The 16,464-nt window shown below is 34.8% G+C and overlaps 1 protein-coding gene and 1 non-coding gene across 3 annotated transcripts; one reads left to right on the forward strand and one right to left on the reverse strand.

The window, feature by feature from the left end:
• The first annotated feature begins 1,007 nt into the window (after positions 1 to 1,007).
• tcof1 (treacle ribosome biogenesis factor 1) lies at positions 1,008 to 9,322 on the forward strand. Of its 2 annotated transcripts, none has more exons than XM_051127311.1 (9): positions 1,008 to 1,254; positions 1,742 to 1,797; positions 1,896 to 1,930; positions 2,067 to 2,138; positions 2,702 to 2,760; positions 2,859 to 2,997; positions 5,017 to 6,447; positions 6,545 to 6,645; positions 8,468 to 9,322. In XM_051127311.1, the coding sequence occupies exons 1-9, from the start codon at positions 1,138 to 1,140 to the stop codon at positions 8,531 to 8,533; spliced, it is 2,076 nt and encodes a 691-aa protein (XP_050983268.1). In that variant the 5' UTR covers positions 1,008 to 1,137; the 3' UTR covers positions 8,534 to 9,322. The 2 variants fall into 2 exon arrangements, with proteins under 2 accessions (XP_050983268.1, XP_050983269.1); XM_051127312.1 differs by having other exon boundaries at positions 2,705 to 2,760; positions 8,468 to 9,321.
• Positions 9,323 to 14,343: 5,021 nt separating this feature from the next.
• On the reverse strand, positions 14,344 to 14,425 carry trnas-gcu (transfer RNA serine (anticodon GCU)). The gene has a single exon. It is a non-coding gene; the product is annotated as a tRNA-Ser (tRNA).
• Positions 14,426 to 16,464: the final 2,039 nt, after the last annotated feature.

Here is a 16,464-nt window from a genome sequence, read left to right on the forward strand (position 1 = left end):
GTGTTCTTACTGAATAAAAATATATATGTAAATATTTTATTTTATTTTATCACACACAAACACACACACACACACATACACACACACACACACACACATATATATATATATATATAATGTTAAATTAAATAGATATATCTGTATAAGATTTATTGTATATTAATAATTAAATATCAATAATTTCCTAAAGGTTCACAATAATGTATTTAAAAATGCACCAGGATCTGTAAGAAGAGAAATACAATTTCAAACACTGAGAAAATACTTGATTTTTAATAATCTTTCATAAAATAATTAAATTGTATTAAATCTAAAATTAATATATGTAATATAATGTAATGTTAATATATACTTGTTATTTTATTACATTTTATAATCTATATATATATATATATATAAAACATATATATATATATGTGTGTGTGTAATGCTAAACGATTCAATTATAGAGAGAGAGAGAGATAGATAGATATATTTTAAGCAAATGAGCATTTAAATATATATTTATATAATATATAATATCTGCAAGAAGAGAAATACAATTTCAAAATGGGAAAATGGCAAGAAAAAACTTGATTTTTACCATTTTAATAAATATAAAGTCAATACATATTTAATTATATATTTCATTATTATAATCCTGAACTATTTACGCACTCCTTTCCTCTCTCTCTCTAAGACCATTTCGCTAGATGTAAACAACACTGGTCCAGAAGCGCTTCCTGTTTTTTGGGTTTTTTTTTTAATTTCACATATTCAAATACTTCTTAAAGGTGCTAATGTAACATTTTCATCCAGTCAAATGTTATGTTGGTTGTATTTTTTGTGATGTTTGTGTAAAGTAAAAAATAAAGAAAGAAAGAAACAGGAAGTGTATCGGGACCAGTATGTTTACATCTAGCGAAATGGTCTACTCTATACAGTAAAATAATCTCTCGTAAACTACGAAAACCGATCACACCATAAAGAACTACATTTCCCATGATGCATCGCGAGCAGTGGAGAGTTCAGGGGTCAGAGTGAAGGAACGCGCATGTCGCTGCTGGGCTGTTCGAACGTAGCGGAAATAGAAACATGCAGCAAAGTTTTTCCTAAGTTTGGCGCGCGCTTGTTTTTAAATTCACCCTCATCACAAACATGACCTCAAATATTACAGATGCCTCGCAGGACGAGCTGATCAATTTAATATATCACCATTTAAAGGACAACGGCTACAAGAAAGCAGCCAACGTGCTGAGAAAGCACGCGCCCCAGGTGCAGATATGTCTATGTGTGTTCGAGAGAGCGAGTGCATACTTGTAAATCAAGAATATGTATTATTGCATGCATTTTAAAACATGTCAAGAGAATTTAAAATAAAGCATTTAAACTCCTGCATTAGAACGTAATCCGATGCCTTTAACTACACCAACTTATTTAGTGTTTATTAGTGAAATCATTGCCTATCGGTGACAGTAGTTCATAAAGCTGTATTACCACTGTAGTTGACACTTACCTCATGTATGCGTTAAATATGACTTAAGCATGTAGTGCAAATGAGCTTTGTTCTGTGGTTAATGTTACTGATATTAGTGCACAGATATACTGTAAGCACCAAATAAGATTTACAGACACTGAGGTCAGTGCAACAGTTTACTGTGATTTATTTCTTCTGTTAGAGTCCATATCACACAAGCTCAGTACTGTGATATGCATAAACATATGAATTAAAAAATGTATTAAATGTGGCTGTCAATTACAGGTTGAAACTGAAGGAGTGAAAGCATCATTGAGTGATATCTTTAAGAAGTGGGCAAGGTAACATGATGCATGTGTGTCTTGTGTTTTAGGCTGCACTGAAATGGTTCAAAACTAATTTATATTTTTTCCTTCTTTTTTTAATGTGATGCATCTAGCTCAAGTGATGGAGATATTCCTCTGGTGCCTTCTGGTATGTACATCAACTGAGGCTTTACTTAGTATTGTTTATCAGAAGATTCACTCTGCAAATCTGAGCCCCATACATTGGATCATATGGAGTGATCACTAATATTAGTAGAAACCAACTAAAACATTTTAATCCCCAGGTGTTCGGACTCCAAAGAGAAAGAAAGGCTCTTCAACTGGAACCAAGTCTAAGATCACAGCCCCCTCTGCTGGTGAATAAGTTGTCCATTTTAATATTGTTTACACGTGTGTTTGAGCAGTGTTTTTGTGTGACATTTGTTAGGAGTTGCAACGGATTTGACAATCTTACTTAAAGTCTCACCCTCTGGACATCAAAGATGTAAATGAGTTTGTTTCTTTATAGGAACAGATTTAGAAAAATGTAGCATTACATCACTTGCTCACCAGTGGATCCTCTGCAGTGAATGGGTGCCGTCAGAATGAGAGTCCAAACAGCTGATAAAAACATTACAATAATCCACTCCAGTCTACCCATTCACTGCAGAAGATCCATTGGTGAGCAAGTGATTTAATGCAAAATTTCTCCAAATCTGATGAAGAAATAAACTCATCTGCATCTTGGATGACATGAGGGTAAATTTTTTGAAATTTTTCAGTTTTGGGAGATATTTTCTTTTGAATGTAAAGAATTCAGAGCTTTATTTTAAACACATATACGCACATCCCTTGTTTTGATAAAGCTGAATTGTGATCTCTTGGTTAAAGTTTCTATGTGTTGCTTATGTTTTTGGTTGTTTGTTTTGTGTATGGAAAGTAGTTGGTCCAAAAAAGTCTCTAAGCAACAAGACTTCAGGATTGGAGAAAAAATCTACGGTATTTAATTTAAAGCTGACCAAAATATTTTATCATAACTTAACTGTGCCTCCATACATAAGTCACCTGACACATTCATCACTAATTCTACTCCACAGAAGCAGAAGAAAAAAGAAACTGCGACAAAACCAAGAAAAAGAAAAAAGTCCACTTCTGAAGCCACTCCGGGGAATGATTCGGATTCAGACTCTAGTTTAGATGTGGAGAAATGGAGGAAAATGCTTTCTCAGTTATCAGGTGAGATGAACTGCAAACTGCAATATTGTTTTCATAAGTTATATATATATATATATATATATATATATATAGTATCTCACAAAAGTGAGTACACCTTTCACATTTCAGCAGTGTTTTTAGTATGTCTTCTTAAGGAACAATACTATAGAAATGAAACTTGGATATATTTTAGAGTAGTCAATGTGCAGCTTGTATAGCAGTGTAAATTTATTGTCCCCTGAAAATAACTCAACATACAGTCATTAATGTCAAAACAGCTGGCAACAAAAGTGAGTACACCCTAAGTGATATCAGCATTATGTCATTTAACCATGCAAAGCCACATGTCCTATTCATCATGTTCATGTTTTTGTGTGCTTGACAGGGCTATACAAAGTTGTGTATCTTGTATTAGAGCAGTTAAAATGTGGTGCTTTGAGTACAGTTCTCTCATACTGACCACTGGATGTTCAACAAGGCCCCTCATGGCAAAGAACTCTTTGAAGATTTGAGAATTAGAATTGTTGCTCTCCACAAAGATGGTCTAGGCTATAAGAGGTTCAGTAACAACCTGAAACTGAGTTACAGTACTGTGACCAGGGTCATACAGAGGTTTTCCAAGACGGGTTCCATTCGGAATAGGCCTCGCAAGGGTCGATCAACGAAGTTGAGTGCTCGTTCTGTGCGTCAGGTGCAAAACCTGGCTTCAAAAAACAGATGCATGAGTGCTGCCAGCGTTGCTTTGGAGGTTGCAGAAGTAGCAGGTCCGCTTGTCAGTGCTCAGACCATATGATGCACACTGCAACAAGTTGGTTTGCATTGGCGTCATCCGAGAAGGAAGCCTCTTCTGAAGCTGGCTTACAAGAAAGCCCGCAAACAGTTTGCTGAAGACAGCCTGTCCAAGAGCATGAATTACTGGAACCATGTCCTATGGTCTGATGAGACTAAGATAAACTTGTTTGGCTCAGATGGTGTCCAGCATGTGTGGTGATGCCCTGATGAGGAGTACCAAGAAAATTGTGTCTCTCCTACAGTCAAGCATGGTGGTTGTAGCATCATGGTCTGGGGCTGCATGAGTGCTGCTGGTACTGGGGATCTGCGGTTCATTGAGGGAAATATGGATTCCATTATGTACTGTACATTTCTGAAGCAGAACATGATGCCTTCCCTTCAGAAACTGGGCCGAACGGCAGTTTTCCAACATGATAATGACCCCAAACACACCACCAAAATGACAATTGCCTTGCTGAAAAAGGTGCAGGTGAAGGTGACCTGACCTGAACCCTAATGAGCACCTATGGGGCATCCTCAAGCGGAAGTGTGTCTAACATGCAGCAGCTCCATGATGTCATTATAGAGGATTTGAAGAGGATCCAAGCAACAACCTGTGTAGCTCTGCTGAATTCCGTGCACAGAATGATTAAGGCAGTGCTAGATAACAATGGTGCTAACACAAAATATTGACACAGTTTTGACTAGTACACTTAGGGTGTACTCACTTTTGTTGCCAGCTGTTTTGACAATAATGGCTGTATGTTGAGTTATTTTCAGGGAACAGTAAATACACACTGCTATAGAAGCTGCACAATGACTACTCTAAAATATATCCAAGTTTCATTTCTATAGTATTGTCCCTTGAGAAGATATACTAAAATGACTGCTGAACTGTGAGAGGTGTACTCACTTCTGTGAGATACTGTATATATTAAGCTTGCTGATATTTTAAATATCATTGTGGGTTTCAATAGATAAAAGAAGGATCTTAGTGAACATTTAACATTTGAAATCTTAAAAACTTTCAATTTAAATGTGTGTGTTTTTTGTTGTGGGACAGCAGCTTACACCAATTCTGTGGAGTGGCTCATATACATTATAAATGCCAGTGCGTTCTATTTGAATAAAAGTATTAATTTCTTTAATAAAAGACTGTACTGATGAGCAATGTGTGTATTATATATATTTCCCCTTCATTTTGATGTGACATGTTTACGTAAGATTCATACAGAATCCTGATTATAAAAGTTTATTTGTTGTTACCAGATTCTGATCGAGCGAAGATGGATGTTTTGTCAACCTTGGATGAATCTCCTGTCTCCTCACCCGCGAAGTCTTCAGCAAAGGGAAGGACGACAAAGAAGCCGGCAAGAGCTAAAAAGGAGGGAAACCCAGCCCAGAAGCGAAAGACCAATACACCAGCAAAGAAAGTGACTGCCAAACCTGATGACATTCCTGTAACAAGCGATGCATCTGAGACTCCTTCAAAAAAGTCAAAAGGCAAAGGTGCTGCAGCTATTTCTGAACATCCTGAAGTTAATACACCATCTAAAAAGGCTGGGAATAAGAAAAATAGTAGTATCTCAGGTCTTGATGTGGTTAAGACCCCTAAAAAAACTAAAGGTAAAAATGCTAACTCATCTGTTCAAGATGAGAACGATAAACCAGAAGCACATAGTGAAACTAATGGACTCTTGGAAACTGGCAAAATGGGCAAAGAGGTTGGTGTATCAGATTCAGAATCTGACAGGACTCCTAAAAGAGTTCATTTTAAAAAAGATAGTAGTTTATCAGAGCAAGTTGAGACTCCTAAAATAGCAAATAGGAAAGATAATGGTACCTCAGAAAGCAGCAGTACTGAAACTCCTTCTAAAAAGCCTAAAAAAAAGAAAGGCCAATCTGAAGCCAGCAATGTTGAAACTGACAATAGTCCCTCAAGTATTAAAGAGGTTAAAAAAGCTGCTAACAATATGAATGCGGACACTACCTCTGACCTGTCAGAGACCCCATCAAAGAAAGTGAAAAATAAAAAGTCTAAAAGCATTGTAGAGCCTGTTCCTGATGAGACACCTTCTAAGAAGGTAAAAGTTAAGAAACCAGAAACTGACCAAGAAACGACATCTGAGAAAGCTGACGAAGCTGAATCTGTTAAACCTGACACTTCACCTAAAAAAGCCAAAATGAAGGACAATTCAGACACAGTTGAGCCTGAAATGCCATCTAAAAAAGCTAAAGCCAAGAAAGTAAAAAGCACAGAAGAACCTGGCGAGGTAGAAACGACCGGTAACAAGCTCAAAGCGGTCACGTCAGATGATCTGCAGTCTGACTCCACAAACAGCGTTTTGAAAAAAAGTAAAAGGAAGGCTGCTGAGGATGTGGAGATCCACAATGACATTTCTTCAGAAACTCCGTTAAAAAGTAGTAAATCTCATGCAAAGACTCCAGACGGTGATGGTTTGGAAAATGAGGAAACCTCTAGTCATGAGTTAAAAAGTCCTTCTAAAAAAAGAAAACATAAAAGGGAAGAAGCTTGTGATGACCCAGCACCAGAGGAAGCCACACCAGAGCCCAAAAAGTCCAAGAAAGATAAAGAGAAGAAGAAAAGCAAGGAGGCTGAAAATGCAGATGGTCTTCAACCACAACCACCAGCAGAAGAAGAAGCATCTGTTCCTGTAGAAGTAATTCAGAAGAAAAAGAGTGAGTGATTAAATGTATGTATATCTTGGCTTGTGGTTTTATTTTACTGCACCTTTTAATTTGCTTGTGTTTCTGTTTACACTGAAATGATGTACAGAGAAGAAGAAAGAGAAGGAGAAAGAAGAAGAAACGGAGGAGATAATCCCTGATGATCCTTCTGCATCTGCTCCAGATGAGGAGGTGGTAGTGCATAAAAAGGTAAAATTGGTGGATTGATTGCATGTTCAAAATTATTTAAAAAAAAAAAAAAAAAACTACTAAATTGCGCAGTTAAAGGAGAAGTTCACTTTCAGAATAAAAATTTACAGATTATGTACTCCCCCCCCCATCATCCAAGATGTTCCTGTTTTTCTTTCTTCAGTCGTAAAGAAATTGTTTTTTGAGAATAACATTTCAGCATTTTTCTCCATATAGTGGATTTCTATGGTGCCCTGAGTTCGAACTTCCAAAATGCAGTTTAAATGCAGCTTCAAATGATCCAAAATGCGGTTGTAAATTATCCCAGCCGAGAAAGAAGGGTCTTATCTAGCGAAACAATTGGGTATTTTCATTAAATAATACAATTTAAATATTTTTTTAATCTCAAATGCTCGTCTTGTCTTGCTTTCCCTGAACTCTGTGTATTCTGGCTCAAGACAGTTAGGGTATGTGGGAAACTCCAATCGTATTTTCTCCCTCAACTTCAAAAATCATTTCAAAATCATCCTACATCACTGCAGAAGTACCGACCCAGTCTTTACAAAGTGAACATGCAAAGAAGATCAAACACCCTTAACAAAAAGGTAAAACAGCGATACAGGACGATTTTTGAGGTTGGGGGAGAACATGAGATGGGAGTTTATCGACATACCCTAACTGTCATGAACAGGAACAAAAACAGTCCAGGCAGAGTAAGACAAGACGAACGTTTGAGATTAAAAAGTATATAAATTGTATTATTTTTATGAAAATAACCGATCGTTTCGCTAGGTAAGACCCTTCTTTCTTTGCTGGGATCATTTACAAAGAAATCCACTATTTGGAGAAAAATGCTGAAATGTTTTCCTCAAAAAACAATTTCTTTACGACTGAAGAAATAAAGACATGAACATCTTGGATGGCAAGGGGTTGAGTACATTATCTGTACATTTTTGTTCTGGAAGTGGACTTCTCCTTTAACATTTGTAATTACTCTCAATATCTTTAATCTGTGATCTTTAATCTTTTATTTATTTATTTTTAGTTATTTATTTATTTTCCCTAACTGGAATGCCCAAATCACTTACTTTTCTGAGGGCGTCTGTGAGTCTTACTCCTGGTTTCATAGACAAGGCTTAAGCCTAGTCACAAACTAAAATGTAAATCTGAGCTGTTTCAACTGAAAGAAACTTGCACTGACTGATCTTATGTACACCAGTAATGTTTTTACTAAGGCATCTTTATAAAAATTACATAAATGTCCTAATTGAACTATGGCCTAATCCTGACTTAGTCTAAGCCCTGTCTGTGAAACCAGGCCGTAAAGTCTTAAATCAGAGTAAAAAGTCTTAAATTCATGAAGTCATGGCATTAAATGTTGCATGCACTTCAAAAAATAAATATCTTTCTCTGTATTTCTGTCTTTTTCCAAGATGCAAAATAAAGAAAATAAAGTTTTGTTTTCTGAGAAATAGAACAAAATTAAATTAGTTTTTTTGCCTAAAACAAGAAGAAATATCTGTCAGTGTGGTATGAAAACTTTGAATAACGAACCAAACATCTCTTTTTGCATTGTGATCAGAATGTACAACAAAATATTATTTCCATATTCGAGTGGTTGTGAGCCTTTAAGTCTTCAGCTATTTATTGTAAAATTAGTTAAAAAATAATGGTTGTGTTTTCAAATTCTGAAGTGTTGCCAGAAGAGCTCATTGTGTTGTTTAAACGGTTTTTACTTGATCTTAAACAATCTTTATCTTTATGAAACCTTTAGAAACCCTATAGCTGATTAAGATTGATTGTTCTGTAAGTAAATTACTTGTATTGCTCTTTAATTGTCCAGAAAAAGAAGTCTTCGAAGGAGAAACAGCCCGGTACTGATGAAACTCATGGACTCAACAGCACATAATGAATGTTACGGCCCTTGAGACTTTACAATCTCACAATGTTGAATGAAATAATGATTTAACCTGAGTGCATGCTCCGTCCCTACTGTGTAAATCATGTGTGTCATATGTATGTAAGTCAGCATTTGTATGTTTTCTTGTAATTTTATAAGGAGGTACTTTTTGAGAAATATTTCGTTTTTGGTTATCTTGCTTTTCTATTTTTGATAACTGGACTTTCTGTGATTAAGAAGGATTTTATGCCTTTTGTATTCTTTTAAAACCTTTTTTTAAAAAAAATATGAGATCCAAGAAAAAAAAATCATTTGGTCATATAAGTTTCCTTAATTTCACTTTAATTTAAAAATGTATAATTGCTTAAGATCAAGAACTGAATTCTATAAATGTCTTTTTGTGTTAAAATTTGTGAACTTTAAGAAAAAAAAATTGTCACATTGTATTTGTCTTTTTTTTGTGATTCAAAAATGCACATAAGATGGTTTTACTTACAATACGTCTCACTTCATTTTTCACAGAAAAGCACCGCAGTGGCAAGTATGTATCGTCGCCTTGGAATTATAAGGTTCTATCTGATGTCAAAATTTGAGTTTCTCACATATTCTTATTTTGTGACAACTTATTTACATCATGTGATGTTTCTTTGTTCGCCGTGTACATTTTGGGCCTTTATGAAAACAAAAAGGGTTCTGTCTATAGAAATCTATGGATTCCAAAAGCTTGGAAGCTCAATATCTCAAAAGTGTTTAGAATGCATATAGAACCGTATAATTTCAAGGCGACGATGGCCAACTAATTAAAAAAAAAAAAAAAAAGACAACCATGTATTGTAATTTGCTGCTTGATGTGCTACAGATTGTATTTGAGACATAAATCTAAATTTAATAATTTTTTCTCCATTTTCTTAGAAGATACTGTAAATTTTGGAATTTTGTTTCTCATGTGCTGCATCGTAAATCTTTAATAGCATTTATATTTTTAAGTATAATCAAAGTTTTTACAGAGAGGGTTGTTCATATATCATTGACTTAACATTTTATTTATAAAAATGCGCTAAAACTTCATTTAAAAACTAAAATGTGTCAACAAAATGAAATTTGAAATCTTTTTCTTATAAGACTGAGCGTGGACGTTTTGTAAATTTTAGTTTTTTTCAACTGCTTACACACATTTTCAAAACTTTGCCTCTTTTTTTTTTTTTTTTAAACTTTACACACAAATCTAAGAATTGCACACACAAAATGTAAAATGCCTCACATCTCTTGCAAAATGAAGCACTGCATTTAAAATATTACAAACACATCTCAAAAGCAAACATTTGTCTTACATTGGAAACACTTTTGCCATAATATTATATTTTTGCATATATCATATACACAGTTATTCAAAACCTAAAGCTCTTCTTTCATGAGCTCCTATGTATATTTCTGTACAAAAATGAAAGTAATTGGCAGAGAGATGTTGAAAAATTCACAGTAAACAAGAAAGCAAGATTGAAAGCAAGATTTTTATTTATTTATTTTTTTTACTGTAAGCATTTGTGGTTGTGAATAAAGTATTACACAGTACAAAAGAAAAGAAATACACTACCAGTCAAAAGTTTTCGAACAGTAAGATATTGTTTTTTAAAGAAGTCTCTTCTGCTCACCAAGCCTGCATTTATTTGATCCAAAGTAGAGCAAATACAATATATATTTTTTAAATTATTCTTACTATTTAAAATAATTGTTTTATATTTGAATAAATTTAAAATGTTAAAAACAGCTCAGTAGAATTTTTTCCAGGTTTCTTTGATGAATAGGAAGTTCAGAAGAACAGCATTTATCTGAAATAGAAATCTTTTGTAACATTATAAATGTTTTTATCCTTACTTTTGATCACTTTAAAGCGTCTTTAAATAAAATTATTCATTTCTATAATTTTTTTTTTCCCCAGAAAATAAAAACACTGACTCCAAGCTTTTGAATGGTGTATAATGTTACAAAAGCTTTTTATTTCAGACCAATGCTGAACTTCATCTTTTGATTCATCAAAGAATCCTGAAAAAATTCACTCAACTGTTTTAAATATTTATAATAATAATAAATGTTTCTCGAATAGCATACTAGAATAATTTCTGAAGCATCATGTGACACTGAAGACTGGAGTAATGATGCTGTAAATTTAGCTTTTTGTATATATTACAATATATTACTTTTAAAATATATTCAACTATAAAGCAGTTATTTTAAAAAGTAAAAATATTTTACAATATCACTGCTTTTGCTGTATTTTGGATCACATTAATGCAGGCTTGGAATTACCAAAAAAAAACAAACAAACATAATTTTGAAAATGGTGATTATTCCAAGGCCTATTCTAAAACCATGATTGGTTGGTGTTAAGTAAAGCAATGAGTGTTTGCACAAGTGAGGTGTTAGTGTGAGGCACTGACGAATTAGTGTGGCGTTTTGATTGGTTGTGTTTGAAAAAAAAATCAAGATACTTGTTGTGTTTTGCAAAAAGTGTTTTATGAAATTGAAAACTGAGTCAAAGACTGAGAATTAGTGTATGGTTTTGCAGATTTGGTGTGTGGTTCTGGTGTTTGAGTGTCAGGTTTTAGAAATTGTGTGACAAGTAAAGATTTTGTGTGTAAGCAGCTGAAAAAAACTGTAATAGGTCTGGATTCCGATCTCATTAGCATCCAGCTATTTTTAGCTGTACAAAACAGCTGGTTTTGCTGCTTGATATTGCAGATTGGTGTCTTACCATATTATTAAATTGGCTTGAGAAAGCCAACTTACTGATATTGTATTTAAACTTCTTCTTCTTCTTCTTCTTCTTCTTCTTCTTCTTCTTCTTCTGAGACCCTTTTTTAAAACGTATCTCCTCCTAGAGCTTTTAAGCTACAGCCACCAAACTCGGCCCAGACCTGCAGACTGGTCTGACTCGGGTTGCTGTATCTTTTCTAACTGATCCGGCTTACGGTTTTCGTAAACCAGACCGTCAAAACCACCAAAAAAATCCCATAGACTTACATTGACGGAATGTTCAGATAAGCCAGCTCCAACTGTCAAAATTAAAATCTAAACTCCAAGAATCCTTTGAGACTAAATCAAGCTTCACTTCTATGTACTATTACTAATCTATTTAGACTCATTCAAACTCATCTAATATTTCTAATCTATTTAAGTCATGTTAGCAGTATGCTAATCAGGCTAATTATGCCAGCAACATGCTAGTAACATGCTAATCATGCTAGAATCATGCTAGTAACATGCTAATCGTACTAGAAACATGATAACAACATGCTAATCATGCTAACAGCTTGTTAATCATACTAGAGTCAGGCTAGAAACATGCTTATCATATTAGAAACATGCTAGTAACATGCTAGCAACATGCTAATAACTTGATAATCATGGTAACAAAATGATAGTAACACCATAGCAATCACCCTAAGTACCCTAGCAACCACCTAGCAACACCTTAGCAACTACCCTGGGTCCCCTAGCAACTGCCTAGCAACACCTTAGCAACCACCCCCGGGTACCCTAGCAACCACCTAGTAACACCCTAGCAAACACCCTGAGTACCCTAGCAACCACCTAGCAACAACTTAGTAACCATCCCAGGAAGCATAGCAACTGCATAGCTACACCCTAGCAACCACCCTCAGTACATTAGCAACCGCCTAGCAACACCCTAGCAACCATCCTGGATACCCTAGCAACCACGTAGCAACACCCTAGCAACCATGCTGAGTACTCTAGCAACCATGCTGAGTACCCTAGCAACCACATAGTAACACCATAGCAACCAGCCTGAGTACCCTAGCAACCGCCTAGCAACACCCTAGCAACCACCCTGGATACCCTAGCAACCGCTTAGCAACACCCTAGCAACCGCCTAGCAACACCTTAGCAGCCAGCCTGAGTACCCTAGCAACTGCCTAGCAACACCTTAGCAACCACCCCGGGTACCCTAGCAACCACATAGTAACACTCTAGAAACCACCCTGAGTACCCTAGCAACTGCCTAGCAACACCTTAGCAACTGCCCTAGCAACCACCCTGGATACCCAAGCAACCACACAGCAACACCATATGTATCTGTTTTTCTAATAGACTGTATTGCCTTCAAAATTTCTTTAATCTTAAAACTATTTTAAACTGAAAACAGTCAAACTTACTTAAAACTTTGAAAACTTTCTGGCTAGGCTTTTTCAAACCAACTTAAAGTTTGTCTACGAACTTTACTGTCTAGTTATTATTCTTCTTACTAAAACTGTTAACTCTAACTCGTCCTAGAGCTTTAACTCTACAAACTCCAAACTCAGCCCAGATCTTCAGACTGGTGTGCTATATCTTTTCTAACTGATCAGACTTACGGTTTTCCTAAAAATGACGTTTAAAACTCTGAAATGTCCCATAGACTTACATTGACGGAATGTTCAAATGAGCCAACACTTTTCAAATTCCAACTGTCAAAACTCCCAGAATCCTTTGAGACTCAATCAAACTTCCCTTCTATGTACTGTATTTATAATCCATTTAAACTCATTCAAACTCATCTATCTATCTATCTATCTATCTATCACTAGCCAAGACTAGCTAGTCATGCTAGTAGCTTGCTAATCATGCTATAAACATGCTAGCAACATGCTAGTAACTTGTTAATCATGCTAACAATGTTAATCATTCTAGAAACATGCTAACAGCATGCTTGTCATGCTAAAAACATGCTAGCAACATGCTAATCATGTTAGCAACATGCTAACGACATGCTAATCATGTTAACAACATACTAATAACTTGCTAATCATGCTAATAACATGCTAATCATGCTAGCAACATGCTAGTAACTGGCTAAGCATGCTAGTAACATGCTAACGGCATGCTAATCATGTTAAAATCATGCTAGCAACACACCAATAACATGTTAATCATGCTAATAACATGCTAATCATGCTGGAAATATCCTAGCAACATGCTAGTAACATGCTAATCATGCTAGTAACTTGCTAACCATGCTAGTAACAAGCTAATGACATGCTAATCATGTTAAAATCATGCTAGCAACATGCTAATAACTTGCTAATTATGCTAATAACATGTTACTCATGCTAGAAACATGTTAGCAACATGCTAATCATGTTAAAATCATGCTAACAACATGCATTATCATCTGACTATTTCCATCCATCCATCCATCCATGACAGACTGTATCGCCTTCAAAACAAACTCTAACCTATTAAAACTACTTTAAACTTCAAACTATTTCAGATTGAAAACCATTAAACTTAAAACATTTTAAAACCCTTTAAACTTTTAAAACTTTTAAAACCCTTTAAACTTTTAAAACTTTTTAAAACATTCTGGTCCGGCTTTCTCAAGCCAACTTAAAGTTTGTCTTGACAAACTTTTTTATCTAGTTTTAATGTATTATCTTACTCATGAACACACTGGTTTGTAGTGCAAACAGTTCTACCGTTTACTGTATGTTGTTATTCTTCTCGTTATTTCCCTATGGCGGCTAATGAACCGGAAGTCTCGTCCGCAGGCTTGCTTCTGCCTTGAAGAATAAGGTGTACACACATCAATGCATATTTAATTATATAATGCATCATTTGCATATCTAACCATGGCATTTGAGAAAGCTATGAATCTTTGTCTTAATGTACTGTGATTAATAACTGCGCAAGTATGGTGATATATTAGTTAGTACGTTTACAATTTATACATATGTCTTGCCATAATACGAAGAAGTGTTCAAATAGACTTTACCAAAGGACTGTCATATCTAAAGGTTTTTCGAGAGTGAAAAATCACTCACCGACGAGGATGGGATTCGAACCCACGCGTGCAGAGCACAATGGATTAGCAGTCCATCGCCTTAACCACTCGGCCACCTCGTCGTGACGCCAGGCTTTCGTCTTGAATAGGTGGGGCTTCAGGGCGATTACAAACATAACAGAAACCCTGTTTAATTCCATAAAACAATACTGTATTACTAGCGTGATATTCGCATACTTTGATGTATACATTTTAATTGGTACTAAGTTTACCATAGACTGTTTAAAGTACCATGGTATTTATGTATGTATACGCGCGCGTCATTTCCACTAGGTGGCGGTGTTACCTTTCAATAATGTGATTCCTTACAGACGATGCCTGCTGTGTGATGTTCACGTCTTCATTTTTGGCTGATCTAGGACGAGCTCTTGACACTGAAAGCTTGTTTCCTAATTACACAAGAGAAAACAGAAAGCGGATGCCTGAGTTTAAACGAGATCCTAGTTTAAATGCAGTATATTTTTATGACCCACGACTTGTTTTGATAGCCTAAATGTACAAATAATTAATACAGATTAAATTAAATTAAACTGGTAAAAGCAAATGCCCTGTTAAGTCCACTATGTGTCTCAATATGTCACCGTGTGACCGACTGATTTAACCGGGACTACACAGATTAGTGCCTTTTTGCTGTTTTCTAATAATGATATCACTCCGCAATAGCATTGGGTGACGCGGTCCGCTCCTGAAAAAATAATATCTTCCGCGGTCAACTGTCAGTCTTGTTTATGGTCATATAATAGATTAAACCAAAAAAAAATTATGGGTAAGTGAAAAGTAATTAGTAATTATTTTATGATTAAACAGTCTGCGGGGGGTTCTTTAAGTTTATAAAAGATCATCACCTTATTCTTCAATGCGGAATTATGGGTGAGACTTCCTGTTCAATATCCGCTAAAGGGATAAGGAGAATAAAAACAACGTGCAGTAAACGGTAAAACTGTTTACACTACAAACCAGTGTGGTCATAATTAAAATAATATATTAAAATAATATGGTAAGACAGCAATTTGCAATATCAAGAAGCAAAACGAGCTGTTTTGTACAGCTAAAAATTGCTGGACCCTTAACATTTACAAATGGCGGAAAAAATAAGAAAGGTACTATAATTTACAAAAATATATATTGGTTTTGTATGTTTACAAGAAAATCACTTAGAAATGTACTGTGGTAATAATACCTTTGGTGATATTACCTTTACAAATGTGTAAGAAGCAACTTTTTCTTGGGTTTTCTTGGGATTCTATATATATATATATATATATATATATATAATTTATTTATTTATTTTTTTACCAGGGTACATTTTATATACTATTACTTTATACTACATTTTTATACTATTATTTCTACTACACTGTAAAAAAACAATTTGTTGAGTCAACTTAAAATAATTTGTAATCTGGCTGCCTTAAAATTTTAAGTTCAGTCAACTCAAAAAAAAGTATATTCAACCTGAAATGTTAAATTATACTAAGTGACAACTTAGATATTTGAGTTGAATCAACTTCAAATTTTAAGGATGCTTAACATTTCAAGTTGACTAAACTTATTTTAGTTGACTGAACTTAAAATTTTAAGGCAGCTGGGTAACAAATTATTTTAAGCTGACTCAACAAATTGTTTTTTTATTTTTTACAGTGTAGCAATTTTTATCAGCTCCAACTTACACTTTTATCTCTGAGTTTGCATGTTAGTGTAAATGTTTAGATATTTCATTTTGTTTAAACTACATATTTAATGAATAGCTATTCTTTATTCATAATTCTTATATATTTATGTCTATGTTGGAGCTGTTTTAGTCAAAAAAGCACAGCCCTGATAAAAAACGGGAATTTTTTTCTAGTTAAGGAGAATGGAAGTGCTTCTGCTTTGAGCGGTACATTGTTTCCAGTGCTGATGTAATTAAATATTAATTGTAAATGATGACAACTGTTAGTAGTGCTTACGACAAGTATCGCTGAACATCAGGAAAAAAAGAGCTAAAAATACTGTTAATTGCAAAATATTGCACTCAGCAAACTCATCCTTTCTTTCTTTCATTCTTTCTATGACTCAAACACTCATCATTACTCATGATTATCATGAAGGCTCTCTCTGT

This window comes from Labeo rohita, chromosome 14 (genome assembly GCF_022985175.1).
Source record: "Labeo rohita strain BAU-BD-2019 chromosome 14, IGBB_LRoh.1.0, whole genome shotgun sequence".
NCBI classification, from domain to species: Eukaryota; Metazoa; Chordata; class Actinopteri; order Cypriniformes; family Cyprinidae; genus Labeo; species Labeo rohita.

What these genes read in the sequence shown, in the direction of transcription:
- tcof1 (XM_051127311.1), top strand. Translation starts at nt 1,138, where the DNA reads ATGACCTCAAATATTACAGATGCCTCGCAGGACGAGCTGATCAATTTA. An exon ending in TATTCCTCTGGTGCCTTCTG is followed by an intron (nt 1,931 to 2,066) that starts GTATGTACATCA and finishes TTTAATCCCCAG; the next exon opens with GTGTTCGGACTCCAAAGAGA. An exon ending in GATCACAGCCCCCTCTGCTG is followed by an intron (nt 2,139 to 2,701) that starts GTGAATAAGTTG and finishes GTGTATGGAAAG; the next exon opens with TAGTTGGTCCAAAAAAGTCT.